The sequence below is a fragment of the Eleutherodactylus coqui genome, chromosome 4 (assembly GCF_035609145.1).
Source record: "Eleutherodactylus coqui strain aEleCoq1 chromosome 4, aEleCoq1.hap1, whole genome shotgun sequence".
Taxonomy (NCBI): domain Eukaryota; kingdom Metazoa; phylum Chordata; class Amphibia; order Anura; family Eleutherodactylidae; genus Eleutherodactylus; species Eleutherodactylus coqui.
In genome coordinates, this window is record NC_089840.1 from 81,949,163 (window position 1) to 81,964,681 (window position 15,519).

Consider the following 15,519-nt stretch of genomic DNA (forward strand, 5'->3'; position numbering starts at 1 on the left):
GTTTGCAGATTTTCGTGTGAATCCACGTCAAAATCGGCTTGTCTTGTGGATTTCACTTCCTCGTGTTCTGTAAAGCTTACGTGTATGAAAAGATCTATTTCCTTCAGTAGTTTTGCGCTTCTCTTCTGCATTTACAGTCAGTTTGTTTGGAAGTTACACTGATACTAAAACATGAAGCAACGCTCTTCTGCTCTCTCTGATTTCTGTGAAACAAGTTCATGTGAGAAGTTGAACATCCGGTGAAAGTAAAAATGTTCTAAGTAAGACGTGACGCCCCTGACTGCCTCCTCTACAGATCAGCCAGTTATTTATCTTTAAACAATGTATTTCCTGGAAAACACGCCTGTGAGTCTGTAGTGTGGACTGAGCTGAACCCTGCAGTATAAACGGTGCTGCTGATCCCTTCTAGATGGCAGGTAAAGGTAATGTATCCTGTTTAGAAGTCTTCATTTTGACTACAGCAGTGTGTTTTGTACATCTGACTTATAATATTATAATTAGAGATGAGCGAGCGTACTCGGATAAGCACTACTCGCTCGAGTAATGTGCTTTATCCGAGTATCGCTGTGCTCGTCCCTGAAGATTCGGGTGCCGCTGCGGCTGACAGGTGAGTCGCAGCGGGGAGCAGGGGAGAGCGGGCGGGAGAGAGGGAGAGAAAGATCTCCCCTCCGTTCCTCCCCGCTCTCCCCTGCAGCTCCCCGCTCCGTGCCGGCACCCGAATCTTCAGGGACGAGCACAGCGATACTCGGATAAAGCAAATTCCTCGAGCGAGTAGTGCTTTTCCGAGTACACTCGCTCATCTCTAATTATAATCACTGATTACTTTAGATGGGTCGGTGATGCAGGGATTATTCTGATTCAGAGTTGGGAAGGAATTTTTTTACCCTAAAAGGTTGAAAATTGGCATCTACCTTATTGGGGTTATTTGCCCTCCTCTGGATCAACATTGGGGGATAATAGACAGAACTAGATGGACATATATCAGCCTTACACACTATGTTACTATGTTAGTGTGTGCAAAACCGTGATCTGACAACAAAGTGTATTTGCATAATAATAATACTTGTGTTAGCTTTATGCAGTTTCTAACAACTGATCTCTGCAGAGACGAAGGACTTCAGCAGTAGTCACAGTAAAGTATTCGGAGAGCTACTGGCACAAGTATTACACAACTGTATGGCAGATATACAGAACAGGACTGTTGAATATGACTGAGCCAACATAATTTGTAGAGTGACAGAACAAGGTTTTTATCAACGAGTTAAGTAAGGGCCGTAACCGAGGCCAGGGCCTTGGGTGGAGGCCCACATGGCGAAGGGTTTGTAAGGAGGATGAGGAGCTAAAGGGTTAAGGATTTAGGGGGGGGGGGGGGGTTGCAGGGGTGGAGTTTAAAGTATAAAATTGCTCTACAAAGTGTGGGAAAGCTATCAAGTGTCCTGGCAGCAGCGCAGCACTAACTGTGGGCTCACCTTACCAGGGCTGCTGTCACTCTCCCCGGCTGCGGTGGCAGCCTCCCGCCAGCAGTGCCGCACTGACTGTGTGCTTCCTTTATCGGGGCCGCTGTCACTCTCCCCAGTGGCATTGTCCCCGGTGGCTGCAGTATGAAGATGATCGCCTCCACTTCCTTGTAGCGGGCGCCAAGGAGGAAGCGGAGAGTCGATGGTCCGAGGCTGACTTACATCTGTTTGCCGCCAGCACTGAACCCCCCCCCCCCCCCCCCACACACACACATAAATAAGTAGCCTGTTCCCCAGGCAAACAGTGCAGTGGTTTTTGCCTTGCGTGGAGGGTTAGGATTAGGAATGCTTTGGTGTTAGGCTTAGATTATTTGTTCTAATAATGTACGCCTAAGAGGTACACTAATCCCTAACCATCCAGCCAAGGCAAAAATCACTACACACTGTGCTGCTAGGACCTTTGAGAAGTTACCAATCAGGAGCTAGGAGTGTGGTAGGGGCGTTCATGCATCCAAGCCCTAACAAACGCCTAGCTTCCGGTGGTGACAAGATACAATAATACCAAAGGAGGGAAGGGGAAGGAGGGGAGTGAGTTAAGCTGCTAAACTCTCTTCGCCTCCCTCCCCTTCCATTTGCTGGCAACTATTCTATGGGAGCTTCTATTGCCAGGAGCTGCCGATGAAGGGAAGAGAAGGGACTGTAGTAGTGGCTAGCACTGCTAAACTATGTCAGCTGGCTCTGTTGAACCAGTAGAAGGATTTCTCTCTAGCCGACAGAATTCTGGGCTGTGGCATATATATGCCACAACTAGGCATGTGAATGGGCCAGAAAACGTGAGATTTAGCCACGATTTGGTTGTAGCGACTGAGAATCGCATCACTCATGTGCATAAAGCCCAAGGGTATGTGCACTCAGTGGAATCCAACTCAGATTTCTGTATGTGAACTCCGCTCTAAAAGCTGTAACAAAAATCTACAGCTAAGCTGTGCATTTCACTAACGTATTTTGCCACAGATCCTCACGTGGATTTAGCCCAGTGAATGGGCAAAATCTGTATGTGGAATTTTCTGTTTTTTAGAAGCAGAATCTACCATGTGCACATACTGGGCCAGTACATCCACAATACACATCAGCAATGGTTCCCCAAAGTGTCTCAGTCCCCCTTTGTGGGAAATATTTCTTCTATTCAGGCTGTTCCTTACTTGGGCCAGGAGTCGGCTATCATGGCAACAGTGGTGGCTTCTACACTGCATTAGCTGTCTTCCCCAGAGCAGCTCCTCACAGCCCCTCCTACTGTCAGCACATTGCTCCATACCCATCTCTCTAGATTTTTGTTCTGTCTCCCAAGCTGTGCTGTCTGAACATACTCAGTACAAGCTGTCACATTTATCATTTAGTAATACAACACATATCTGTAGCATCTGCTGTGCAACAAAACTGATCTTGCTTAGGGCTCAATGTGCAGGCTGCACTTAAGGTTCCCTGGTTTTCACTCTTGTTGGGAGCTGTTTTTTGCTATAGGGGACCTCAGACTATTGCTCAGGCACCTGCTAGTGGGGTAGGGTGATTAAAATAGCCAGAGACTTGACTGGATTGACTTGAGATAGAAAAGTTGGTTCCATGCACTAGCCATTTAACAAGACATTGATTGGCAGAGTACACGCACCCTATGGGGACAGGAAAGGGACATCTGCAACATGGGGGATGTGGTGCTGGTTACAGCTAATAGCCGGAGGAGGTAAGAGACACAGCCAGCCATTACCAGCAGCTATAAAAATATCCCTTCTACATATAATCAGACATATAGTTACCTGTGATAATAAACTACAATGCCATAAAAGTATAGTAGAATAAGGGTTAGGCCGCCTGCAGACGGGCGGGTCAGATCCGGCGGCGAGAATTCTCGCCGCGGGACCCGACCCCAGCGCCCGCAGGGACGAGCGCGTACTCACCCGCGCCTGGTGGCCTCGGCTCTTTCATGTGCCGGCTGCCGGCGCATGCGTAGACCGGAGCCGGCGGCCGGGTGAGTGACGTTTCTGTGCGAGGCTCTGCGAGCCCCGCACAGAAATAGGACACGCCGCGGTTTGTTTGCCGCGCAAGATTTCGCGCGGCCAAACCGCAGACGTCTGCATAGGAGTGCGTATTGTAATGCACTCCTATGCAGGCTTTCAGTGGCGGAAATACCGCGGGAAATACCGCGGTGGGATTTCCGCCCGTGTGCAGGCGGCCTTACATAGATACTAAAATAGACTGTACCAAAAATCCCAGGCAGGTCTACTTGTAGAGGAGCATAGTCAACCTCATGGCAGAGCTGATTACAGGGAGCTGTATATAGCTAAACACATAGTCCCCCTTGCTCAGCAATTTGTCATCTGACTGAGTATGTCATAATTTTTTATTAATCCATCAGAAAAAAGCTATTTCTAAATATGCCTGTCCGGTTCAGTGGCTGTAGATCCACCAAGCCACAGACTGGTTTGGTTTGGGGCCATATCCTGAAGCAACACCTGAGGATCCCCGGTGTTCACCCTTTAACCTCACTAATCGCGATGTGGGCTTCAGTTCCTCAGGCTATTACTCAGGAAGTAGTCTCAATACTGTGGCACTGATGCTAGTAGAGTCCTAGGCTTGATATCTGAGGGTATGAACAGGAGCATATTCAGGACAGGTGGCATACTTCAGCATGAGAAGACAGGCCCGAGGTTAAATCGTGGAGAACATTTTCAGTATGGGAAATAAAGCCAGAGGTAAGAGCAGGCAGTGGACAGAAGCATAGTCAGTGTAACAAGCTGGGATCAGGAGTCTTAGCGCAAATATGCTCTTAGATATACTGTGGGTGCCATATTAGATATGGTTAATATGAGCTTGGAGAAGCCAATGAAAGACACGCATTATAGTGTGTAAACCACAGGATATGTGATTTAATTTGGTCAGGAAAGAGCTTATATTGTAGCTCAAACAAAAGAAGGCGTGACATTCAGATAAATCACAATATATTGTGTGCTGATAGGTCATTCTCATGGGTTTATGAGGTAATCAGGAAAGACAAGGGAATTATCAGACATGCTCAGTAGAGTCTTTGCCACATGGCAAAGTTAGACACAGACTGATGAATCCTCTTTCTCTGCTGGTTTCTTGTACGGAGATGAAGAGCAGATTTGTCCTGTTTACTTTGAAAGGTCTCTAGATAAGAGATAAAAAAGGAACTCTCTCTTTGTGTATGGGCGATAGTTGCTGACACAAGCAGATTCAAAGACTGAAACACAAAAACCAACTATAAGAGAAATACAATTTCCATCACACTTCTACATCTTACACCTACACAGCTGAACAAAGGAAAATAGACATACAAGATGGGGAAGATCTCCATCATCTCCCACAGAAGCAAAGACAGGAACGTAGTGAGGGACAGACAATGTAAGGAATCAGAACAAACTTGATACCAACTTGAGCAAGACCAAAATGACCACAATACTCAGGCACCCTCCACAGGAAAAGGAGGTCTGATACAGCCAGGTGTCAAATATGATTGGAGGGGGAACACTTTGTTTTGGTGCATTGGCCCTTTAAGACTGCGGCCGGATGCAGATGTTCACTTTCCAAACCTCTGTCACAGCCAGTACTAGGAGGGGTAATTTGATGATCACACATTGTAACAATATCTAGATATAACATATAGTAGGAAATAATGTTGAGTGATCTAAGACTGAGACCTGCATGCCCGTTTTAACCTACTCTTACAGCTGGTAAACAATGTTCTGCTTTTTTCAAACAGTCTTTCATTTTGAGTTCTATTTTGTAGGTGAACTTAAAGGATTCCGACTGCAGTTAGTAGAACGCTGCAGCGAACCACTGATAAAGGGGTTGATAGATGAATTAATAGATGAAAAGATACTCAGTGATGCAGAGATGGAGACGATCATTCAAGGTAACGCTCTGCGTGCAGACAAATGCCGATTACTGATTGATATAGTGATCGGAAAGGGAGATAAGAGTTGCAACAAACTACTTCAAAAAATCAGAGAAAAGGATCCGGCACTAAGTGAAGATCTAGGAATAACAGGTACAGTTATACAATGTGATCATATTGCATTATTTTCTGGTGGTGACTGGTAAATATGTTCATTGCTGCCCGCTATCATCTGCTCTGGTGAATTGATAGTTTGGCTATGCATCAGATTTCCCCATGAATCCCCTCTGACTGCTAGAGCGACATGTTGCATCTTCATCTTAAACATAGACAACCCCAAAAATAATAATAATAGCACGCTGGACCTCATTGGGTCTTCAGAACCACAGTCATTTTTCATGGCTTAGATTCCAATAGGTCTTGACATTGTTCTACAGGAATATTAGTCCAAGTAAACAAAATAGCTTCTTGCAGTTGCCACAAATTAGATATTGTTACTAACATACTCTGAATAGCTGATAGGAAAGGTTCATAGATTCATGCTGCTTAGATTTATCTTACAAGGCAATGTTTTTTCACTGCTCATTGACCCAATTTTTGCCCACTTTTGCCCACTGGAGTCTTGCCCTTCTATTTCTCTTATACAACAGTCGAACTATTCCTCAGAATGATTATTATTGACATCCTCCTCCGACCCCTTTCAATGATTAATGTTTAGTTATTTCCACAGAATTCCCTTTCGATAGATGGTTTTCCTTGATCACACTTTTCTCAGCATAGTCTACACTGTTGCACGAGAACTCCCAGAGTGTTGGCAGTGTATGAAATACTGGCCTCGGCTAGTGTAGCACTGATGACCAGGCCTCCTTCATAATCACTCAAAATGCTCGATCTTTCCATTGTAACGTGGATTCATACTAAAACGGATCCATGGAAAACTTGCTCACTTGATTTTATGCTGTACTCCGGGCTCACGTGTCTAATTTCCATACAGGGAAGGTCCAATCGTGAAAGGGCAGTGGTCTCTGATAAAGAGGCCATTCAGTGTATATGCTGTACATACATGGAATCTTATGCATTATTGCCATATAACCCAATTAAACTTAATTGAAATAAGACACCAGGCATCAATTTTGGGGAATAAAGGCCACAGTATTTTATTAAAGGGTTCCCAAAGGGGAGTTTTTCTCCCAACACCATTCACCATAAACCAAATATCAATCACCATGTAATAACTCAAACCATGACTTCGTCTTCCAGACTTAAGTAATCATGTAATTACCAAAATGCGGACTTTATCTTCCAGACTCCAGTCTACATACCAATCAATAAATCTATACCCCACAATCCATGTCACCCAAGTACATGGCCCTACTCATACCTGCGACCTTTTCAAACATGGACTGTAAGTCCATATTAAAAATATCTAGACCAATCTCATAGAGGTGCACCAAATCCTTTCTGTAAAAACCCTTTAAAAATTCCTCTAATTCAAAATGTCTGAGACTGTGTCCACTGCAAAATTTTTCCAATGTTTTATTTACTTTTATGTAATTTTTCTGTAACTAAATTTCCACAAGGACCATAGAAATCTGGGAATGATCTCCGAAAAACACAGTATTGTATAGAAAACATTACTCCCAAAATTGCACCCATACTGTTTCCCTGAAAATAAGACCTACCCCAAAAATAACCCCTAGCATGATTTTTCAGGATTCATGAGTATGTAGAAGGCTTTTTCAGGATTTTTGAGAATTCTTAAACTATTAGCCCTACTCCAAAATTAAGCCCTAGTTACAGTTAATAAAAAAAAAAGTAAATTTAAATAGTGTCTAGGCAGTGATACATGTAAAAACAAGTGAAATCTTCTGGAGCAAAAAATAATATAAGACACAACATTAATAGTTCCAACAGTGTCCCTCCTGCAAAAAGAGTATTCTCATAGTGCAGAGCAGCAAGGCCCTAATAACAACAGTGCCCAGTTCACCTCATAATATCTTTGCTAAGCAGAGGTCCTTCATAATGTTTGCAACATTAATAGTGTAACACATGTCCCCCAAAATAAATGTCAGGGTGCCTCCATAAGTAATAGTACCCTAAGTAAAGTTTTTCAACCCTATTTACAAAGAAAAAACACTTCACCTAGCCTTGTTTCCACATCACACCCAACAGTCCAGGATCCAGGCCTTTTCTTTCCTGCAGCTTGAGCAATCTGCAATACAGTGAAAACTTCCCAAGGATGTAGATAAAGTTTGAAATTGAGCGACATGATAAGGGATAGGGCATTAGCCTCAGATCCCCGATGCAAATCACACCCCTGATCCCCATTATATAGAAAAGCACAATCAACTGCTGTGTTTAAACATATCAGAAATTGAGTGAAAAAAAGTTGCACAAACATGTTTCACATAAGGTGGCAATGTTTGCTAATATACATATACTCAGGGGGGAAACTACAAAAGGATGGGCTCTATAGCAAAATTTTGAATGGCATTTCCCCTTACAAAGTAACATAGTATGCCGAAAAAAGACATATGTCCATCCAGTTCAGCCTATTACCACCCAATGTTGATCCAGAGGAAGGCAAAAACCCCAGTGAGGTGGATGCCAGTTTTTCCCATTTAAGGAGAAAAAATCCTTCCTGGCTCTAATCTAGCAATTGGATTAATCCCTGGATTACCAACCCTTCTGAAGCTATCAATGATTATAACATATAGTATTGTATCACTCAAGAAAAGCGTCCAGGCAGCTCTTGAATTCTTTTATCGAATTTACCATCCCCACATTCTCAGGCAGATAGTTCCATAGTCTCACTTCTCTTACAGTAAAGAACCCCCTTCTATGTCGGTGTAGAAACCTTCTTTTCTCTAGACGCAGAGGATGCCCTCTTGTTACTGTCACAGTCCGCGGTACAAATAGATCATGGGAGAGATATATTTATACAAAGTTATTAGTCGCCCCTCAGCCGTCTTTTTTCTAAACTAAATAGCACCAATTTTGATAACCTCTCTGGGTATTGTAATCCACTCATTCCGTTAGTTACTTTAGTTGCCCGCCTTTGTACCTACTCCATTTCTGATATGTCCTTCTTCAGTGCTGCTGCCCAAAACTGTCCACAATATTCCATGTGTAGTCTGACCAGTGGTTTGTAAAGAGGAAGAACAATGTTCTTGTCATGTGCCCCTAGACCTCTTTTGATGCACCCCATGATCCTATTTGCCTTGACAGCAGCTGCCTGACACTGGTTGCTCCAGTCAAGCTTACAGTTAACTAAAATCCCCAAGTCCTTTTCCATGTCGGTATTCCCTAGGGGTTTCCTATGTAATGTGTAATGGTGACATGTATTTCCTCAGCCCATGTACATAATGTTCTCAAGCCCCCAATTTACCCAGATCCTCTTGCAACTGTCTTGCATCCTCTCTTGTGTTAATTACTTTACATACCGTATTTTCCGGCATATAGGACGACCCCCGCCTTTTCATCTTATATGCCGGGAATACAGTGTGTAAAACAAAAATCAATACTCACCTCCGACAGCGCTGCTGCAGGCTGTCGCTCTCTCGTGCACGCTGGCAGAGCATTGCTTTCTGCAAGCGGGGCTTGAATGCCCCGCCTCCAGAAAGTTAATGCTCTGATTTGCTAACTTAGTCTGGCGTTAGCCAAGCACAGCCATTCAATGACGTCATAAATGGCTCTGATTGGCTAAAACCAGACTAAGTTAGCCAATCAGAGCATTAGCTTTCTGGAGGCGAAGCATTCAAGCCCCGCTTGCAGAAAGCAATGCTCTGCCAGGGTGCACGAGGGAGCGACAGCCTGCAGCAGCGCCGCGGAAGGTGAGTATAGATTTTTTTTTTGGGGGGGGGACACTGTATACCCGGCATGTAAGACGACCCCCGACTGCAGAGCAGATTTTTCGGGATTACAAGGTTGTCTTATACGCCGGAAAATGGGGTAGTTTTGTGTCATCTGCAAATATTGACATTTTACTACGCAATCCTTCTTCCAGGTCATTAATTAATATATTAAAAAGAATAGGGTACAGAACTGCCCCCTGTGGGACCCCACTAGTAACATCGACCAATCGGAGTATGTACCATTTATAACCCCCCTCTGCTTTCTTTCACTCACAAGTTACTTACCCCACTTACACATATTCTCGCCCAGACCAAGCATTCCCATTTTATATACCAACCTTTTATGTGGCACAGTATCAAACGCTTTGGAAAAGTCCAGATACACCAGATCCAGTGACTCCCGGGTCCAGTCTAGAACTTACCTCCTTATAGAAGCTGATTAGTTTGGTTTGACAGGAGTGATCTCTCCCAAACCCATGCTTATACAGAATGCTAGTTTCCTTGAGATACTAAAAAATAGCATTTCTTAGAAACTCTTCAAACATTTTACCCACAATAGAAGTAATACTTACTGGCCTGTAGTTTTCAGGTTCAGTTTTTGATGCCTTTTTGAATATCGCCACCACATTGGCTATGCACCAATCCAGTGGAACAGACCTCATCACTATAGAGTCCGTAAACATAAGAAACAGGGGTCTGGGTATCACATTACTTAATTCCCTTGAAAGTATGGGGTGTATGCCATCGGGACCAAGCAATTTGTCAATTTAAATCTTTCTAAAGTGCTTATATGCGCTTTGATGGCACAGGGGCAAACGTCTGTGATGACATTATTTCACCATGAAAACATGTTAATAGTGGTTTAATGTTTCTTAGTATGATTTAAAATCAAAATACTGAAATTATGGTTTTCCTATCTATAGTCGCACTCACAATTTTCAGTTAAATGTTTTTCCCTTTTGAGTAATTTGTTAGCCTTTTTGAGAATTATGTCCTCATTGTGTGCAATATTAGCACTGCAAATGAAAAAATGTCAAAGGTTCCATAACTAATGGAGCATGCTCTTTTTTCAGCACCTGTAGAGCCCCCGACAAAAAAAGACCAGTCCAGCCAACAAGGTAATTGCTACTTAGATAGTTGTGCAATGTAAGGAATTGTTTATGAGATGTGTGCTGAAGAAAGATGTTTGGGGTTACTCAATAGTAATCACAAATAAGCTGACTATAAACTTATACAGATGTATATCGGCTGAACCTACTGATCTTGGCAAGTCCACCTGATCGTGTAAATGTGTATGGGAGCCCCTTGATTCTCCACCAATGGCTGTTGTCAGATAAGGATTAGCACTTGGATATCTCTACATTCAGAACACATGCACGCTTGACCGCATTGAACATATGTGTATGGGGATGGGGAAGATGGCTGGTAGCCGAATGAGCATTCAACAGGCAGCTCTTTAATTTATATTCTTATCTTTAGGATGACTGTGTAACACAATTCTATAGCATGGTCATCCCTGATTTCCCAATCTGGCTAACGTGTCTTACACTAATAATGTGCAGATTCAACAAAAGTACAAGATGGCCTAGTAGAGTGCTCAAAACAGTTCTCTCATCTCATAGTCCAGAAAGAATGTTATAGATTTGATTTTACTTGTACACTGATGAGGCATAGATGCATAATACTTATAGTGAGGCACACAAGGATGCTGCTTTTCATTGAAAGGCGTAATTTAAAATAAGGCTTGAGTTCCCTTATCTCTTGTCGGCAGTCTCTAGGGAGATTCTTCTACATCTGTGGAGCCTTTCAAGATGCAGGGAACCTAACTCACGCTGGCTAGTCTCCAGGCCCCTAACAGTACAAAAGCTATGTCTGCCATTGTAGAAATCTGCTGAGACAAAGACTAAGGGTCCTTTTACATACAACGAGCGTTGGGCAAACGATGCCCGACGCTCTCCCCACTCTTCCCTGCCTCTCTCCATTCACTCAAAGCAGCAGATGCCCAGTACTGAGCGGCTGCTGCTTACAGCGAATGATAGTCATTCATCTTTTAAGCTGCTTAAAAGATGAACGACTGGATGATTCACTTCCAGTCGTTCAGTGTCAGCAGGCTTTTACACTGGACGATATCATTCAAAACCTTGTGGGAGAACGATAATCGTCTGGTATAAAAGGGCCTAAAACATCTCAGTTTCGAGAGGTTTCCATTTTTTCCAGCATTTTGTGCTGGAAAGAAGAGCACGGTCCACCACATTAGTCTCTTGGGCACGAAATACCAGAAACTAATGGTAACCAGCTGAAGAGACACATATTGATTTCTGTTTCAGCAGATTTCTGCAATGACAGAGATTCCATCCAAGGGCACCAGCCTGATCCCTTCTTCAAGATTTTAGAGGTGAACCATGATGGAATGCCTAGATGGGAGGTGATATGAAACAATGGGAGACAAACAGTGTAATAACATTGCAGAATACAGCTTATTGTTATATAAGGAATCAACTGGACAGATGAAGTATTCTCCTGTAATTAATAAAAGGTTAGCAGCTGGCTTACTAACAGCAATTGTCCAACATGACAATTATATCTCTGGACTAGAGTAGTGTGGATAACTCTTTACATTAATAAGAAGGTGAAGTAAGGTGGTCTGTAACATCTTGGAATGGGAAAGGAAACCATACAGCTAAGATTGTTTCTACTTTTGCAGAAGTACATAACCACAAGAGTAATGATGATGACTGTCCCATAAACTGCCAACTGACTATCAGTCCTATGCTTACACAGGAGTGATAGTCATTGAAGTGAATTGAGGCGTAGCGGGCGAGGATCGTTCCAGCCCGCCCGCCTCCACTTATAATAAACAGGAGTCGCTCAAACATTGAGAGGTTCCTATTTATATGGCCCAACAGTTGTTTGGCTTTTAGTTCTGCGTGTGGATCAGCCAAATTTCCTGCTTTCAGCAGGTATTTGGGCAATAATTGCTCCTTATAAAGTGCCATTAATGGTAAACACCCACTTGTGTTTTTCTTGCACATTTTTTTCATGTGATTGTCAATGGGAGTTTCTAATGTTAAAAACGCATCACAAGTTGGTGCTTTGCAAATTTTGTGTGATGCATTTCTAACATTAGAAAGTCCCATTGACAACCGCGTTAAAAAAAAGCAGTGATATTGCGTGAAAAAATGCGCAAGAAAAACGCAAGTGGGTGTTCACCCTAAGGGTGTGTTCACACGAGCGCATAAACGGCGCGTTTTTGCGCCCAATCGTATAAACGTGACCATCTGAGGCGTTGGTTTCCAATGTATTCGTTCGCACAGGCGGTTTTACGGCGCGTAAAAACGGCAACCCAAAAAGAAACGGAACATATGCGACTGAAATACGCGCCAACGCATATTCGATGGCAGAAAAGATAGTTTGCAAAGTAGGAACAAACGATAATACGCTTTCTAGCTCTGGTCATGATCGCCGAAAAACGTTCTTTTCGGCGATTAAACGCTGCGCACGTGCGAACGTAAATATGCCTACGCTCGTGTGACCGCGCCCTAAGATAGTATTGGATTCTAGCAAATATATCCTGCTCTCATTTACTGCAATTACCACTAATCATCCCATTGATTTTGAGACCTCTATTATTTAACATGGATGTCCACATGGTATAGTAATCTGAACACCCCATCTTTGCATTCGCAGGAGGGCAAAAATGTTCATCAGCAAGTATACAATAGAATTACGCATTTGCTTCAGTCCACACTGAATTGGTCAAAATTAATCTCTTTGTTTTCATTTAGACATCAATGGAATCACAGTGTGCTCCGAGGCAGAATATCAAGAAATAACTACTAAAGAAACAGAGGTAAGAGTTAGTCATAGGAATCGCTGAATGCTCAATGCCATGGTTGGGTATCTTCTTTGTCTTATAATCTTTATCATGGCATCATTCTATGAGCACTATGCAGTAAGAGCGAGAATACAAGTTGTATCTGTCAGATATTGTCAATTTTATCTACAGTCATGAGAAAAGCTAAGTACACCTTCTTTGAATTTAATGGTTTTACTTATCAGGATATTTAAAAATTTTGTTCCTTAGGCCTCATGTCCACGGGGAAAATCAGGCCCGCTACGGATTCTCCATGGAGAATCCGTAGCGGGTCCCTCCTGCCCCGCGGACATGAGGCATTAAAATAAGAATTAACTCACCTCTCGCCCGCTCCAGATCTTCCCTTCGCCGCGGCTTCATCTTCTCTCCGTCGTGGCCGGATCTTCTTTCTTCAGCCCGGCGGATGCGCAGGGCACGTCGGTTGCATGCCCCGCGCATGCGCCGGCCCGAAGAAAGAAGATCCGGCCGCGACGAAGAGAAGATGAAGCCGTGGCGAAGGGAAGATCCGGAGCAGGTAAGTAAATTCCGATTTTGGTCTCCCGCGGATCCGGACGGCTTCCATAGGCTTCAATAGAAGCCCGCGGGAGCCGTCCCCGCGGGAGACCCGCACGAAAATGGAGCATGGTCCAGATTTTTTCATGATCCTTTTTTTTAAAATCACTTTTATTGACCATCTGCGGGTATTTATCTACCTGCGGGTGGTCAATGCATCCCTATGGGGTGCGGATCCGCGGGCAGGAGAAGAGTTAAAATCCGCTGCGGATTTTAATTCTTCTTTTGCCTGTGGACATGAGGCCTTAAAGGTCTTAAAATTAGGTAACTACAACCTGAGATTAACAACAACATAATACAAATTACACCATGTCATTATTTTTATAAAATATAGGCCCAAATGCAGAAGCAGTGTGTGGAAATTTAGAACTCCCTTATTGCTTCTATAGCAATTAAAAGGGTAAGTAGCAGATAGGTAGCAGTTCTCAAAAGCCCTTGAATAATTGATCATCAACAGATCTTACCACCTCTATAAAAGCAGATGTTCTGGCAGTTTGCTGGTCTGAAGCATTCAGGTGTGCATTAACACAATGCCATGGAGGAAATACATCCAATAATTCTAATGAAGCAATTGTTGCTGCCCATTAGAGATGAGCAAACGTACTCGGTAAGGGCGATTTTGCAATCGAGCACTGCGATTTTCGAGTACTTCACTACTCGGGTGAAAAGTACTCGGGTGCGCTGTGGGGCGGGGGGTTGCAGAGGGGAGTGGGGGGTAGCAGCGGGGAACAGGGGGGAGCCCTCTCTCTCTCCCTCTCCCCCCCACTCCCCGCTGCAACCCCCCGCTCACCCACAGCGCACCCGTGTACTTTTCACCCGAGTAGTGAAGTACTCGAAAATCGCGGTGCTCGATTGCGAAATCGCCCTTACCGAGTACGTTCACTCATCTCTACTGCCCATCAATCTGGGAAGTGTTTAAGGCCATTTCCAAACAATTTGGAGTCCATCATTCTGCAGTGAGAAAGATTATTCAAAAGAGGAAGTCAATTAAGAATCTACTCAGAAGGAGACGTCCCAGCAAATGCACCCCAAGGTCAGACCGCGCAATGGTCAGAGAAATTGCAGGTGCAACAACCGAGACACAAGGCACACCACTGAGGAGACGGCGTGGTAGATGTTATGGATGTCACGGTGGCACTACCAACTCCTCCCCTGGGGGACGGATGTAACACTTGGCCAAGGCACTGACAGGCCTCTCCAGGCAATGCTAGGGCAGCGGTTACCTGAATAAATGGTGTAATGGACTCAAAGAATCTTGTCACGGGTGACACCTCCGTTCGTTTCTTACTCCGTAGGATATCCGACGGAAAAAAAATAAGAGAGTCCACACACAGCTAACTTGAGAAACTCAGTTGCAGGAAATGATCAACAACTGGAACTTTACTTGCAGATTTCAATGGGCAACGCATCAAGTTTTAAGATGCTGAAATGCCTAAAAATAGAACTGACAGCGATAAAAACAATTGCAGCATTAAAAACACTGCATTTTAGCGCTTGTCTGAGACGCCCCATCAAAATCAATGGTAGCATTTTAGAGCGTTTAGCCCCAGGGCTGTCTTAGCAGCAAGCCATGCCCTTGGGGTGGCTAGATAGAATGCCTGTCCAATCAAAGTATGATGTATACTATGGCATTACATCATATTTCTGGAGCGATCAGAGCATCGCAAGTTCTTGTTCGCTCTGGGGGCTAAAAAAAAAGTAAAAGTTAAGTTTAAAAAAGTTTTACTATACTCATGCTCATCTAAACAGCCTTTCCTGCGCAAAGTGCGAAGGATATGAAGGCTTATTATGAGGGAGGAAGTATTGCTCTCACCAAAACTTTTTCTGCTTAACATAATCCCCCCCAACCACAAGAGGAAAGAGAAATACATT

The 15,519-nt window shown here is 43.7% G+C and overlaps 1 protein-coding gene across 2 annotated transcripts in view; it reads left to right on the forward strand.

The window, feature by feature from the left end:
- The first annotated feature begins 295 nt into the window (after positions 1-295).
- The window catches only part of LOC136625528 (caspase-1-B-like), a 31,781-nt gene continuing 16,557 nt past the window's right edge, over positions 296-15,519 (forward strand). The window contains exons 1-4 of one of the 2 annotated variants that reach the window (XM_066599779.1): positions 296-422; positions 5,260-5,520; positions 10,295-10,339; positions 13,007-13,071. In XM_066599779.1, the coding sequence (XP_066455876.1) occupies positions 410-422; positions 5,260-5,520; positions 10,295-10,339; positions 13,007-13,071 (384 nt within the window). In that variant the 5' untranslated portion in view covers positions 296-409. The remainder of the gene's footprint in view (positions 423-5,259; positions 5,521-10,294; positions 10,340-13,006; positions 13,072-15,519) is intronic. The other variant, XM_066599780.1, reaches the window with a different exon arrangement.